The sequence below is a fragment of the Pleurodeles waltl genome, chromosome 1_1, assembly GCF_031143425.1.
Source record: "Pleurodeles waltl isolate 20211129_DDA chromosome 1_1, aPleWal1.hap1.20221129, whole genome shotgun sequence".
Taxonomy (NCBI): Eukaryota; Metazoa; Chordata; class Amphibia; order Caudata; family Salamandridae; genus Pleurodeles; species Pleurodeles waltl.
This window is the reverse complement of record NC_090436.1, coordinates 668,244,558-668,259,415: the sequence shown is the minus strand read 5'-3', so window position 1 is coordinate 668,259,415 and position 14,858 is coordinate 668,244,558. Positions and strand designations below refer to the sequence as shown.

The 14,858-nt window shown below is 44.8% G+C and overlaps 1 protein-coding gene across 1 annotated transcript in view; it reads left to right on the top strand.

Moving 5' to 3' along the window:
• Positions 1-14,858, top strand: part of SRFBP1 (serum response factor binding protein 1) — a 250,749-nt gene that overhangs the window by 90,073 nt on the left and 145,818 nt on the right. The window contains exon 3 of the mRNA XM_069227022.1: positions 14,596-14,668. Coding sequence (XP_069083123.1) covers positions 14,596-14,668 — 73 coding nt within the window. The remainder of the gene's footprint in view (positions 1-14,595; positions 14,669-14,858) is intronic.

Genomic DNA, 14,858 nt, shown 5'->3' with positions numbered 1-14,858 from the left:
GAAAGGGAAGTGACCACTCCCCTGACCTGCACCTCCCCTGGGAGGTGCCCAGAGCTCCTCCAGTGTGCTCCAGACCTCTGCCATCTTGGAAACAGAGGTGCTGCTGGCACACTGGACTGCTCTGAGTGGCCAGGGCCAGCAGGCGACGTCAGAGACTCCTTCTGATAGGCTCCTTCAGGGGTTGCTAGCCTATCCTCTCTCCTAAGTAGCCAAACACTCTTTTCTGGCTATTTAGGGTCTCTGCTTTGGGGAATTCCTTAGATAACGAATGCAAGAGCTCATCAGAGTTCCTCTGCATCTCTCTCTTCACCTTCTGCCAAGGAATCGACTGCTGACCGCGTGGAAGCCTGCAAAACTGCAACAAAGTAGCAAAGACGACTACTGCAACTCTGTAACGCTGATCCTGCTGCCTTCTCGACTGTTTTCCTGGTGGGGCATGCTGTGGGGGTAGTCTGCCTCCTCTCTGCACTAGAAGCTCCGAAGAAATCTCCTGTGGGTCGACAGAATCTTCCCCCTGCAACCGCAGGCACCAAAGTACTGCATCACCGGTCCCCTGGGTCTCCTCTAAGCATGACGAGCGAGGTCCCTTGAATCCAGCAACTCTGTCCAAGTGACTCCCACAGTCCAGTGACTCTTCAGTCCAAGTTTGGTGGAGGTAAGTCCTTGCCTCCCCACGCCAGACTGCATTGCTGGGAACCGCATCTTTAGCAGGTACTCCGGCCTCTGTGCACTTCCGGCGGAAATCCTTTGTGCATAGCCAAGCCTGGGTCCACGGCACTCTAACCTGCATTGCACGACTTTCTAAGTTGTCCTCCGGCGGCGTGGGACTCCTTTGTGCAACTTCGGGTGAGCACCGTTTCACTCCTCTTCGTAGTGCCTGTTCCGGCACTTCTGCGGGTGCTGCCTGCTTCTGAGAGGGCTCCTTGTTTTGCTGGGTGCCCCCTCTGTCCCCTGACACAATTGGCGACATCCTGGTCCCTCCTGGGCCACAGCAGCACCCAAAAACCCTAACCGCACGATTTGCAGCTAGCAAGGCTTGTTGGCGGTCTTTCGGCGGGAAAACACTTCTGCACGACTTTTCACGACGTGGGACATCCATCCTCCAAAGGGGAAGTTTCTAGCCCCTGTCGTTCCTGCAGAATCCTCAGCTTCTACTGCCTAGTAGCAGCTTCTTTGCACCCACAGCTGGCATTTCCTGGGCATCTGCCCATCTCCGACTTGCTTGTGACTTTTGGACTTGGTCCCCTTGTTCCACAGGTACCCTCGTTTGGAAATCCATCGTTGTTGCATTGCTGGTTGGTGTCTTTCCTGCAGAATTCCCCTATCACGACTTCTATGTCCTTTGGGGAACTTTAGTGCACTTTGCACTCACTTTTCAGGGTCTTGGGGTGGGCTATTTTTCTAACCCTCACTGTTTTCTTACAGTCCCAGCGACCCTCTACAAGGTCACATAGGTTTGGGGTCCATTCGTGGTTCGCATTCCACTTTTGGAGTATATGGTTTGTGTTGCCCCTATCCCTATGTGTCCCCATTGCATCCTATTGTAACTATACATTGTTTGCACTGTTTTCTAAGACTATACTGCATGTTTTTGGTATTGTGTACATATATCTTGTGTATATTTGCTATCCTCATACTGAGGATACTCACTGAGATACTTTGGCATATTGTCATAAAAATAAAGTACCTTTATTTTTAGTATATCTGTGTATTGTGTTGTCTTATGATATTGTGCATATGACACTAGTGGTACTGTAGGAGCTTCACTCGTCTCCTAGTTCAGCCTAAGCTGCTCTGCTAAGCTACCATTATCTATCAGCCTAAGCTGCTAGACACCCTATACACTAATAAGGGATACCTGGGCCTTGTGCAAGGTGTAAGTACCCCTTGGTACTCACTACAAGCCAGTCCAGCCTCCTACACACCCCTCCAAATATTCCACCAAGATATCACAAGTTATCCCCAGATCATACAGTTCTTCTACAACAAGAGGTTCAATCTTTACTACTAAAATAAGCAATAGAATTAGTTCCACAGTCTCAACAGGGAACATGAGTATACTCACTATACTTCCTAATTCCCCCAAAAGATGGAACCCTCAGGCCAATATTAGACCTCAAGCCCCTCAATTTTTACATCTTTTCAGAACATTTTCACATGGTAGCTCTGCAAGATGTTATCCCACTGCTACAAAAACAAGATTTTATGACCGCCTTAGACCTCAAAGATGCATATTTTCACATACCCATCCACCCAGCTCACAGAAAATACCTAAGGTTTGTCATACAAGGAAAACACTACCAGTTCAAAGTGTTACCTTTCGGCATAACAACAGCTCTAAGGGTGTTCACAAAGTGTCTAGCAGTAGTAGCAGCATACTTAAGAAGGAAACACATCCTTTTCTTTCCATATCTAGACGATTGGCTAATAAAATCAAACAATCATACGCAATGCCAAAAACCTACACATTACGTGATAGAAACTCTGCACACACTAGGATTTTCTATAAACTACCAAAAGTCACACCTTCAACCAGCACAACTATAACCGTATTTAGCTGATATCCTAAATACTTAACTAGCTCTAGCATATCCAAACACAAAAAGGATACAAGCTTTCCAAAATCTAATTCCACTTATACAGCCAAATCAACAATACACTGTAAGATTTGTCATTAAGATCTTAGGAATGATGGCATCTTTCATAGCAATAGTCCTACACGCAAGATTAAACATGAGACCTTTACAACAGTGCCTTGCACAACAATGGTCACATGCACACAGTCAACTTCAAGATCTAGTGTTGATTGACTGCCAAACACATATGTCCCTTGAATGGTGGAATCGTTGCAATTTAATTAAGGAGCAGTCGTTTCAAGACCCTGTGCCTCACACCATAATCACAACAGATGCATCAATGATCGGTTGGGGAGCTCACCTAAACAATCACACCATTCAAGGGCAATGGGATGTCAAACAGACACATTCATCTCAACAGTCCCTTCTAGCCCAAACAATTTGGAAATGGGCAATTCACAATCAAATTCACCTAATAGCACAGTACATTCCAGGGATAGACAATCAGTTGGCAGATGTCCTCAGCAGAAATCACCAACAAACACACGAATGCATCAATGATCGGTTGGGGAGCTCACCTAAACAATCACACCATTCAAGGGCAATGGGATGTCAAACAGACACATTCATCTCAACAGTCCCTTCTAGCCCAAACAATTTGGAAATGGGCAATTCACAATCAAATTCACCTAATAGCACAGTACATTCCAGGGATAGACAATCAGTTGGCAGATGTCCTCAGCCGAAATCACCAACAAACACACGAATGGGAGATTCACCCCCAAGTACTTCAAAAGTACTTTCAAAAGTAGGGAACACCAGACATAGATCTATTTGCAACAAACGAAAACACAAAATGCCAAAACTTCGTATCCAGACACCCACATCCCCTATCCAGGGGCAATGCTCTATGGATCAATTGGTCAGGGATATTTGCTTACACTTTTCCTCCTCTCCCACTCTTTCCATTTCTGGTCAACAAGTTGCATCAGACATCACTCAACATGATGCTCGTAGCACCAACATGGGCACGTCAACCTTGGTACACGACACAACTAGACCTATCTGTAGTACCTCACTCCAAACTCCCAAACAGACCAGATTTGTTAACACAAAACAAAGGTAAAATCAGGCATCCAATCCCCAATGCTCTCAATCTAGCGATTTGACTCCTGAAGTCATAGAATTTGGATATTTAAAACTTCCGTCTGAATGTATGGAAGTCATTAAACAAGCACGAAAACCCACTACTAGACAGTGCTATGCAAACAAGTGGAAAAGATTTGTCTAATATTGTCAATCTAAAAACATAGCATCCATACAAGATATTGTATGTTACTTACTTCATTTACAAAAATCAAATTTGGCTTTTTCCTCCATAAAAATACATCTTACTGCAATATCTGCATACTTACAAACTATTCAACATAGTTCTTTATTCAGAGTTCCTATTATCAAAGCCTTCATGGAAGGATTAAAACGCATCATTCCACCACGAACACCACCAGTTCCATCATGGAATTTAAATATTGTACTTGCAAGACTTATGGGACCACCTCTTGAACCCAAGCACTCTTGCCAAATTCAATTTCTAACATGGAAAGTTGCCTTCCTTGTAGCTATTACGTCTTTAAGAAGAGTTAGTGAAATACAAGCATTCACTCTTGAAGAACCTTTTTCCAAGTACACAAACATAAGGTTGTGCTAAGAAAAAATCCAAAATGTCTACCAAAAGTAGTATCTCATTTTCACATCAATCAAACAGTGGAATTACCAGTCTTATTTCCACAGCCAGATTCTGTGGCAGAAAGAGATCTTCATACCCTAGATCTCAAAAGAGCTCTTAGGTACTACATAGACAGAACTAAACAGTTTAGGAAGACAAAACAACTTTTTGTAGCTTTCCAACAACCACATACAGGCAATACTATATCAAAACAATGATTAGCATGATGGATTGTTAGATGTATACAAACATGTTATATCAAAGTAAAAAGACAACTTTTAGTCACTCCTAAAGCACATTCTACAAGAAAGAAAGGTGCAACAATGGTTTTTTTAGGCAACATACCAATGGCTGATATATGTAAAGCAGCGACATGGTCAACCCCTCATACATTTACTAAACACTTCTGTGTTGATGTTTTCTTACAACAACAAGCCACTGTAGGACAAGCTGTCCTCAGAGCATTATTTCAAACAACTTCAACTCCTGCAGGCTAGCCACCGCTTTTTGGGAGGACTAACTGCTTTGTAGTCTATGCATAGCATGTGTATCTGCAGCTACACATGCCATCGAACGGAAAATGTCACTTACCTAGTGAACATCTGTTCGTGGCATGTTGTGCTGCAGATTCACATGCATCCTCCCTCCTGTAGATGCCTGTAGTCGTTTAAGTGAAAAATATTTGTACATATGTATATACATTTACATTTGCATGGACATCTCTTTTCTGTTATATACTCTACCACTCCTTTCTTCACCCTCTGCAGGAAAACAATCTAACAATGGAGTCGATGCCCATGCGCAGTGGAACCAAGAGGAGGAGTCACTCGATCCTGTGACTCCAAAAAAGACTTCTTAGAAGAAAAACAACTTGTAACTGTGAGAAAGTAGCCTCTTTCTAGCCTTGTTACCCCCACTTTTGGCCTGTTTGTGAGTGTATGTCAGGGTGTTTTCACTGTCTCACTGGGATCCTGCCAGCCAGGGCCCAGTGCTCATAGTGAAAACCCTATGTTTTCAGTATGTTTGTTATGTGTCACTGGGACCCTGCTAGCCAGGACCCCAGTGCTCATAAGGTTGTGGCCTATATGTATGTGTTCCCTGTATGGTGCCTAACTGTCTCACTGAGGCTCTGCTAACCAGAACCTCAGTGGTTATGCTCTCTCATTTCTTTCAAATTGTCACTAACAGGCTAGTGACCAATTTTACCAATTTACATTGGCTTACTGGAACACCCTTATAATTCCCTAGTATATGGTACTGAGGTACCCAGGGTATTGGGGTTCCAGGAGATCCCTATGGGCTGCAGCATTTCTTTTGCCACCCATAGGGAGCTCTGACAATTCTTACACAGGCCTGCCACTGCAGCCTGAGTGAAATAACGTCCACGTTATTTCACAGCCATTTTACACTGCACTTAAGTAACTTATAAGTCACCTATATGTCTAACCTTTACCTGGTAAAGGCTAAGTGCAAAGTTACTTAGTGTGAGGGCACCCTGGCACTAGCCAAGGTGCCCCCACATTGTTTAGGGCCAATTCCCCGGACTTTGTGAGTGCGGGGACACCATTACACGCGTGCACTACATATAGGTCACTACCTATATGTAGCTTCACAATGGTAACTCCGAATATGGCCATGTAACATGTCTATGATCATGGAATTGCCCCCTCTATGCCATCCTGGCATAGTTGGCACAATCCCATGATCCCAGTGGCCTGTAGCACAGACCCTGGTACTGCCAAACTGCCTTTCCTGGGGTTTCACTGCAGCTGCTGCTGCTGCCAACCCCTCAGACAGGCATCTGCCCTCCTGGGGTCCAGCCAGGCCTGGCCCAGGATGGCAGAACAAAGAACTTCCTCTGAGAGAGGGTGTTACACCCTCTCCCTTTGGAAAATGGTGTGAAGGCAGGGGAGGAGTAGCCTCCCCCAGCCTCTGGAAATGCTTTCTTGGGCACGGTTGTGCCCAATTCTGCATAAGCCAGTCTACACCGGGTCAGGGGACCCCTTAGCCCTGCTCTGGCGCGAAACTGGACAAAGGAAAGGGGAGTGACCACTCCCCTGACCTGCACCTCCCCTGGGAGGTGTCCAGAGCTCCTCCAGTGTGCTCCAGACCTCTGCCATCTTGGAAACAGAGGTGCTGCTGGCACACTGGACTGCTCTGAGTGGCCAGTGCCACCAGGTGACGTCAGAGACTCCTTCTGATAGGCTCCTTCAGGTGTTGCTAGCCTATCCTCTCTCCTAGGTAGCCAAACCCTCTTTTCTGGCTATTTAGGGTCTTTGTCTCTGGGGAAACTTTAGATAACGAATGCAAGAGCTCATCTGAGTTCCTCTGCATCTCTCTCTTCACCTTCTGCCAAGGAATCGACTGCTGACCGCGCTGGAAGCCTGCAAAACTGCAACATAGTAGCTAAGACGACTACTGCAACTCTGTAACGCTGATCCTGCCGCCTTCTCGACTGTTTTCCTGGTGGTGCATGCTGTGGGGGTAGTCTGCCTCCTCTCTGCACTAGAAGCTCAGAAGAAATCTCCCGTGGGTCGACGGAATCTTCCCCCTGCAACCGCAGGCACCAAAAAGCTGCATTACCGGTCCCTTGGGTCTCCTCTCAGCACGACGAGCGAGGTCCCTCGAATCCAGCAACTCTGTCCAAGTGACTCCCACAGTCCAGTGACTCTTCAGTCCAAGTTTGGTGGAGGTAAGTCCTTGCCTCACCTCGCTAGACTGCATTGCTGGGAACCGCGACTTTTGCAGCTACTCCGGCCCCTGTGCACTTCCGGCGGAAATCCTTTGTGCACAGCCAAGCCTGGGTCCACGGCACTCTAACCTGCATTGCACGACTTTCTAAGTTGGTCTCCGGCGACGTGGGACTCCTTTGTGTAACTTGGGGTGAGCACCGTTTCACGCATCCTCGTAGTGCCTGTTTCTGGCACTTCTCCGGGTGCTACCTTCTGCTGAGAGGGCTCCTTGTCTTGCTCGACGTCCCCTCTACCTCCTGGCGCAATTTGCGACATCCTGGTCCTTCCTGGGCCACAGCAGCGTCCAAAAACGCTAACCGCACGATTTGCAGCTAGCAAGGCTTGTTGGTGTTCTTTCGGCGGGAAAACACTTCTGCACGACTCTCCACGGCGAGAGGGATCCGTCCACCAAAGGGGAAGTCTCTAGCCCTTTTCGTTCCTGCAGAAACCTCAGCTTCTTCTGTCCAGTAGAAGCTTCTTTGCACCCACAGCTGGCATTTCCTGGGCATCTGCCCATCTCCGACTTGCTTGTGACTTTTGGACTTGGTCCCCTTGTTCCACAGGTACCCTAGATTGGAAATCCATCGTTGTTGCATTGTTGTTTGTGTCTTTCCTGCATTATTCCTCTATCACGACTTCTTTGTCCTTGGGGGAACTTTAGTGCACTTTGCACTCACTTTTCAGGGTCTTGAGGTGGGCTATTTTTCTAACCCTCACTATTTTCTAATAGTCCCAGCGACCCTCTACAAGGTCACATAGGTTTGGGGTCCATTCGTGGTTCGCATTCCACTTTTGGAGTATATGGTTTGTGTTGCCCCTATCCCTATGTGTCCCCATTGCATCCTATTGTAACTATACATTGTTTGCACTGTTTTCTAAGACTATTACTGCATATTTTGGTATTGTGTATATATATCTTGTGTATATTTCTTATCCTCTCACTGAGGGTACACTCTGAGATACTTTGGCATATTGTCATAAAAATAAAGTACCTTTATTTTTAGTATAACTGTGTATTGTGTTTTCTTATGATATTGTGCATATGACACTAAGTGGTACTGTAGGAGCTTCACTCGTCTCCTAGTTCAGCCTAAGCTGCTCTGCTAAGCTACCATTATCTATCAGCCTAAGCTGCTAGACACCCTATACACTAATAAGGGATAACTGGGCCTGGTGCAAGGTGCAAGTACCCCTTGGTACTCACTACAAGCCAGTCCAGCCTCCTACAGTAACACTCTGAGCCCACCACTAGATGTCAGAATGGATATGCATAGCATGTGAATCTGCAGCACAACATGCCATGAACTGATGTACATGACATTTTCTATATATATATATATATATATATATATATATATATATATATGTTCGATGGCATGTGTAGCTGCAAATACACATGCTGTGCACTATCCTGCCATCTAGTGTTGGGCTCGGAGTGTTACAAGTTGTTTTTCTTCGAAAGAGTCTTTTCAGTCACGAGACCGAGGACTCCTCCCTTTTGGCTCCATTGGGCATGGGCGTCGACTCCATCTTAGATTGTTTTTTTTCCGCCATCGGGTTCGGACGTGTTCCTCTTCGCTCCGTGTTTCGGTTCAGAAAAGATAGTTATCAATCGGAAAATTTGACGGTATTGTTTGCGCTCGGTACCGGGTTAGTGCTAGCACATCGACACCGACGAAAGAAGAGCTCCGGCAGCCCTTCAACTCCTCAGCGGGGCCTGGTCGGCCCGACCGCGTGCATCTTCAAGGCTCATGGAACGGACCCCCTTCCGCTTCTGCCCCAAATGCCACGCTAAGTATCCTTATACAGACCAACACTTGGTCTGTAATCTGTGTTTGTCCCCCGAACACAAAGAGGATACGTGCGAGGCCTGTTGGGCATTTCGATCCAAGAAGACACTGTGGGATCGTAGAGCTCGAAGACTTCAAATGGCGTCGACACCGGCCGGACACGACGACGTCGAAGAAGAGGAGACATTCTCCATTCATTCCAGATTCGGACTCAGACGAGCCCGAGAGTGAGCAGCCGACGAGGCAACAAACCGTGACTAAACCAGCTCCGGCAAAAACTCACTAAAAAATCATGAAGGCCCAGGGGACGCCACAGCCAACAGGCCATGGCTTAAACCGAAAGCACGGTGACCAAACATCAGCACCGAAAAAGGCCTCCCAGCAGCCGAAGACATCCGACTCCGGTCGAGATACCGGCTCCGAACATACTCTGCACCGAGATACCAGCTCCGACCAGACTCGGCACCGAGAGGTCGGCACCCCAAAAACCAAAAAGGTTTATTCGGAGCCAAAAAAGACTGCCGAAAAGGTTTCGATGCCGAAACATGCAGCCTCAGAGCCGAAACACAGCTCCTATACAGAAGAACAGGGCCTTTCCTCACAGTTACAAGGCCACAGGTTTGAACAAGAACTGGGCATGGGAGAGCCAGACCATACCCAGAGGAGGCTCCATATCCAAAAAGACACGGGGAAAATCAGAACTCTTCCTCCAATTAAAATAAAGCGGAAGCTCACATTCCATGAGGCGGAAATGCAGCCAAAAGCAAAAGCTAAAGAAAAAACACCACAACAGTTTTCTCCACAGCCATCGCCACCACACTCGCCACATCTGTCCCCAGTAGCAACACCCCCAATGATGCAGTCACCAACGCACACAGGGATGAGCCAAGACGACCCAGATTCATGGGATCTGTATGATGCACCGGTCTCAGATAATAGTCCGGATTGCTACCCGGCAAGGCCATCACCACCGGAGGACAGTACTGCTTACATGCAGGTGGTTTCCAGGGCAGCTACTTTTCATAACGTAGCATTGCATGCAGAGCCCATAGAAGATGACTTCTTGTTCAATACCCTATCATCTGCGCACAGCCAATACCAAAGTTTGCCAATGTTACCAGGCCTGTTAAAACACGCCAAACAGGTGTTTCAAGACCCAGTCAAGAGCAGAGCCATCACACCTAGGGTGGAGAAGAAATATAAACCTCCCCCTACGGACCCTGTGTACATTACACAACAGTTAACTTCTGATTCGGTGTTAGTAGGAGCAGCCTGGAAAAGGGCAAACTCACAAACTTCTGGAGACGCACCACCACCCGACAAAGAAAGTCGGAAATTTGATGTAGCAGGCAAAAGAGTGGCAGCACAGGCAGCCAATCAATGGCGAATTGCCAATTCGCAAGCTCTACTGGCAAGATACGACAGGGCACATTGGGACGAAATGCAACATTTCATTCAACACCTTCCCAAAGAGTTCCAAAAACGTGCTCAACAGGTTGTCAAGGAGGGCCAAACTATCTCCAACAACCAAATAAGGTCAGCTATGGACTCAGCAGACACGGCGGCCAGAACAGTAAACACAGCGGTAACCATTCGGAGACACGCGTGGCTACGTACCTCCAGATTTAAGCCAGAAATCCAGCAGGCTGTGCTGAATATGCCTTTCAACGGACAACAATTGTTTGGGCCGGAGGTGGACACAGCAATAGACAAACTGAAGAAAGACACTGACACGGCCAAAGCCATGGGCGCGCTCTACTTCCCACAGAGCAGCGGCACTTTTAGGAAGCCGCACTTTAGAGGGGGGTTTCGGGCCCAGACCACAGAGCCTTCCACCTCATAAGCCAGACCCACATACCAGGGCCAATATCAAAGAGGTGTTTTTCAGGGACAATATAGGGGTGGACAGTTCCCTAAAACAAGAGGGAAATTCCAAAGCGCAAAAACCCCACAAACTAAACAGTGACTCAAACGTCACAAACCCCCAACACCAGTGGGGGGGAGGCTCACAGATTATTACAAAAATTGGGAACACATAACTACGGACGCGTGGGTCCTAGCCATTATCCAACATGGTTATTGCATAGAATTCCAACATTTGCCACCAAATGTGCCTCCAAGAGCACACAACATGTCCAAACAACACTTAGATCTGTTACAACTAGAAGTCCAAGCATTGTTACAAAAAGAAGCAATAGAGCTAGTACCCAACCATCAAAAAGGAACAGGTGTTTACTCCCTGTATTTCCTAATTCCAAAAAAGGACAAAACACTGAGACCCATATTAGACCTCAGAACACTAAATCTTTACATCAAATCAGATCATTTTCACATGGTGACACTTCAAGACGTGATTCCCTTGCTCAAACAACAGGACTACATGTCAACATTAGATCTCAGGGATGCCTACTTCCACATACCCATACATCCTTCACACAGGAAATACTTGAGGTTTGTAATCCAAGGCGTGCATTACCAATTCAAAGTGTTACCGTTCGGGATAACAACAGCACCAAGGGTATTCACAAAATGCCTTGCAGTAGTAGCTGCTCATATCAGGAGATGTATTCCCTTACTTAGACGATTGGTTAATAAAAACCAGCACTCAGCAACAGTGTCTTCTACACACCAAATACGTCATAGAAACCCTTCACAAACTAGGGTTTTCTATAAACTACCAAAAATCACATCTACAACCGTGTCAAATATACCAATACTTAGGAGCAACAATCAACACACAAAAAGGGATTGCCAATCCAAGTCCACAAAGGGTACAAGCATTCCAAAATGTAATACCAAACATGCACCCAAACCAACACTATCAAGTGAGGTTTGTAATGAAACTTCTAGGCATGATGTCTTCATGCATAGCCATCGTCCCAAACGCAAGACTACACATGCGGCCCTTACAACAGTGCCTAGCAACACAATGGACACAAGCACAGGGTCAACTTTAAGATCTAGTGTTGATAGACCGCCAAACACACTCCTCGCTTTAATGGTGGAATCCTATAAATGTAAACCAAGGGCGGCCATTCCAAGACCCTGTGCCTCAATACATGATCACTTCCATGATAGGGTGGGGAGCACATCTCAACCACCACAGTATACAGGGACAATGGAACGCTCAACAAAGGCAACTTCATATAAATCATCTAGAGCTGTTGGCAGTGTTTCTAGCATTGAAAGCATTTCAACCATTAATAACCCACAAACACATTCTTGTCAAAACAGACAACATGACAACAATGTATTACCTAAACAAACAGAGAGGGACACACTCATTACAACTGGGTCTCTTAGCACAAAAAAATTGCCATTGGGCGATTCACAACCACATTCGCCTAATAGCACAGTATATCCCAGGGATTCAAAACCAGTTAGCCGACAATCCCAGTCGAGATCATCAACAAACACACGAATGGGAAAACTTACTTTCTACGCTGGGGAATTCCAGAAATAGACCTATTTGCAACAAAAGAAAATGCAAAATGCCAAAACTTCGCGTCCAGGTATCCACACCCACACTCCAAGGGCAATGCATTATGGATGAGCTGGTCAGGGATATTTGCTTACGCTTTTCACCCTCTCCCACTCCTTCCGTATTTGGTAAACAAATTGAGTCAAAACAAACTCAAACTAATACTAGTAGCACCAACCTGGGCTCGCCAACCGTGGTACACAACGCTACTAGACCTATTAGTAGTACCTCATATCAAACTACCAAACAGACCAGATCTGTTAACTCAACACAAACAACAGATCAGACACCCACATCCAGCATCGCTCAATCTAGCACTGTTAACTCAACACAAACAACAGATCAGACACCCACATCCAGCATCGCTCAATCTAGCAATCTGGCTCCTGAAGTTTCAGAATTTGGACATTTAGACCTTACACAAGAATGTATGGAGGTCATTAAACAAGCTAGAAAACCTACTACAATACATTGTTACGCAAACAAATGGAAAAGATTTGTTTATTACTGCCATAATAATCAAATTCAACCGCTACATGCTTCTGCAAAAAACATTGTAAGCTACTTACTACACTTAAAAAAAACTAAACTTTTCTTCCATTAAAATACATCTCACAGCAATATCTGCCTATCTGCAGATAACACATTCAACATCACTCTTTAGAATCCCAGTCATCAAAGCATTTATGGAGGGTTTAAAAAGAATCATCCCCCCGAGAACACCACCAGTTCCTCGTGGAACCTCAATATTGTATTAACACGACTTATAGGACCACCATTTGAACCCATGCATTCTTGTGAGATACAATACTTAACCTGGAAAGTATCCTTCCTAATAGCTTTCACATCTCCTAGAAGAGTGAGTGAAATACAAGCATTTACTATTCAAGAACCCTTTATACAAATACATAAACATAAAGTAGTTCTCCGTACAAATCCCAAGTTCTTACCAAAGGTCATATCACCATTCCACCTAAACCAAACAGTGGAACTCCCAGTCTTTTTTCCACAACCAGACTCAGTAGCTGTAAAAACCTTACGTACGTTAGACATTAAAAGAGCACTAATGTACTATATTGATACAACAAAACAATTTCGCAAAACAAAACAATTGTTTGTAGCCTTCCAAAAACCTCATGCAGGAAATCCAATATCCAAACAAGGCATTGCCAGATGGATAGTGAAATGTATTCTGACCTGCTATATTAAAGCAAAAATAGATCTACCTATTACGCCAAAGGCACACTCCACTAGGAAGAAAGGTGCCACAATGGCCTTTCTAGGAAATATAACATTTGTGACTGAATATGCACATTTTATGCAACAAAATAATAGACTTAAGAACAATAGATTTTATACTGTGAGCATCAACTTTTGTTTGATTCCCAACTCATACACTATTGTATTTGAGGTAAATGACAAAGCAACAGTTCACACTCCAAATCTAACACACATGATACAGGTCTTCAACAGAACTGTAATTAATTTATGAAAGGTCTGGGAAACCCATTGAGTTTCTCGTGGAATCTTCAAGATTAACAGTCGGAAAATTTGTCATTTTTAAAGTGAAGGAAACACTAAGGGCGCAACAGTTGCCCCAAACATGGCTAATTTATTTTTAGAAGGTTTTGAGGAACAGGCAGTCCTTTCTCCTTTTAATACTTTATTAACCCACTCGGTGGCTTGGAAAATAATTATTGTTGATATATTTCTTATTTGGCATTAGTACTTTCTCAGTTACTGGAAGTGAGTACTTAATGCTTGTGCCAATGCTCCTTAACTTCAGAGAATTGTTCTGTGTGGCATTTTAGTCCAAAGTTTATTAGTTTGCCTGTGCCCATAGTGCTGGCAATCTTGCTGTGCATAGGAACTTAAAAGGGTACAGAATGTGAAGCTGAATTACGTATTTGTCTTTCAGTGCTGAGAGGATGGTGTCCCAAAGTACAGGCAGGACTTCTCTATTGTGGTATATTTGATCCCTTTTTGCAACAGTGCTGTGGTGCTATCCAAAAGGAATACTGACTGGTTTAGAAGCACTGATTCAAGTGTTTTCCTCACCTAGCCATCACTTTTTTGTTTCGTGGATGATTTTTTTTTTCAGTAAATTGCAGTGAGTGCCTACAGGTTGTGTGAACATGATGGTTGCACATTGATTATCAATCCATGGAGTTAGACATTCAGATTTGTTTTTGCATAGTATGGTCGTAGATTCACATTTTAAACTAGTATGTTTGTAGATTATCATTATCAAGATTAAGTACAGTACAGTAAAGAAATTAAATGTTTTTAGGGGCACCCCGGAAGATATACTTAGAAATCAAAGACGAGCTCAGAGGCTGCTGGAAGAAATTCATGCAATGAAGGTAATTCAGAGTTTGTTTTTTTTAAATATTTCTGGCACTCTGCCTCATGTCAAAATGTACGTTTGAATGTATGTTTGTTGGGGGGAATACCTGATGCTTCACAGGCTGATGTTTTCCTTTTATAAATTAAGGAATCTAAATGTTGACTGTCCACACATACATACAGTCATATATCCTTCTGTAAGCCATT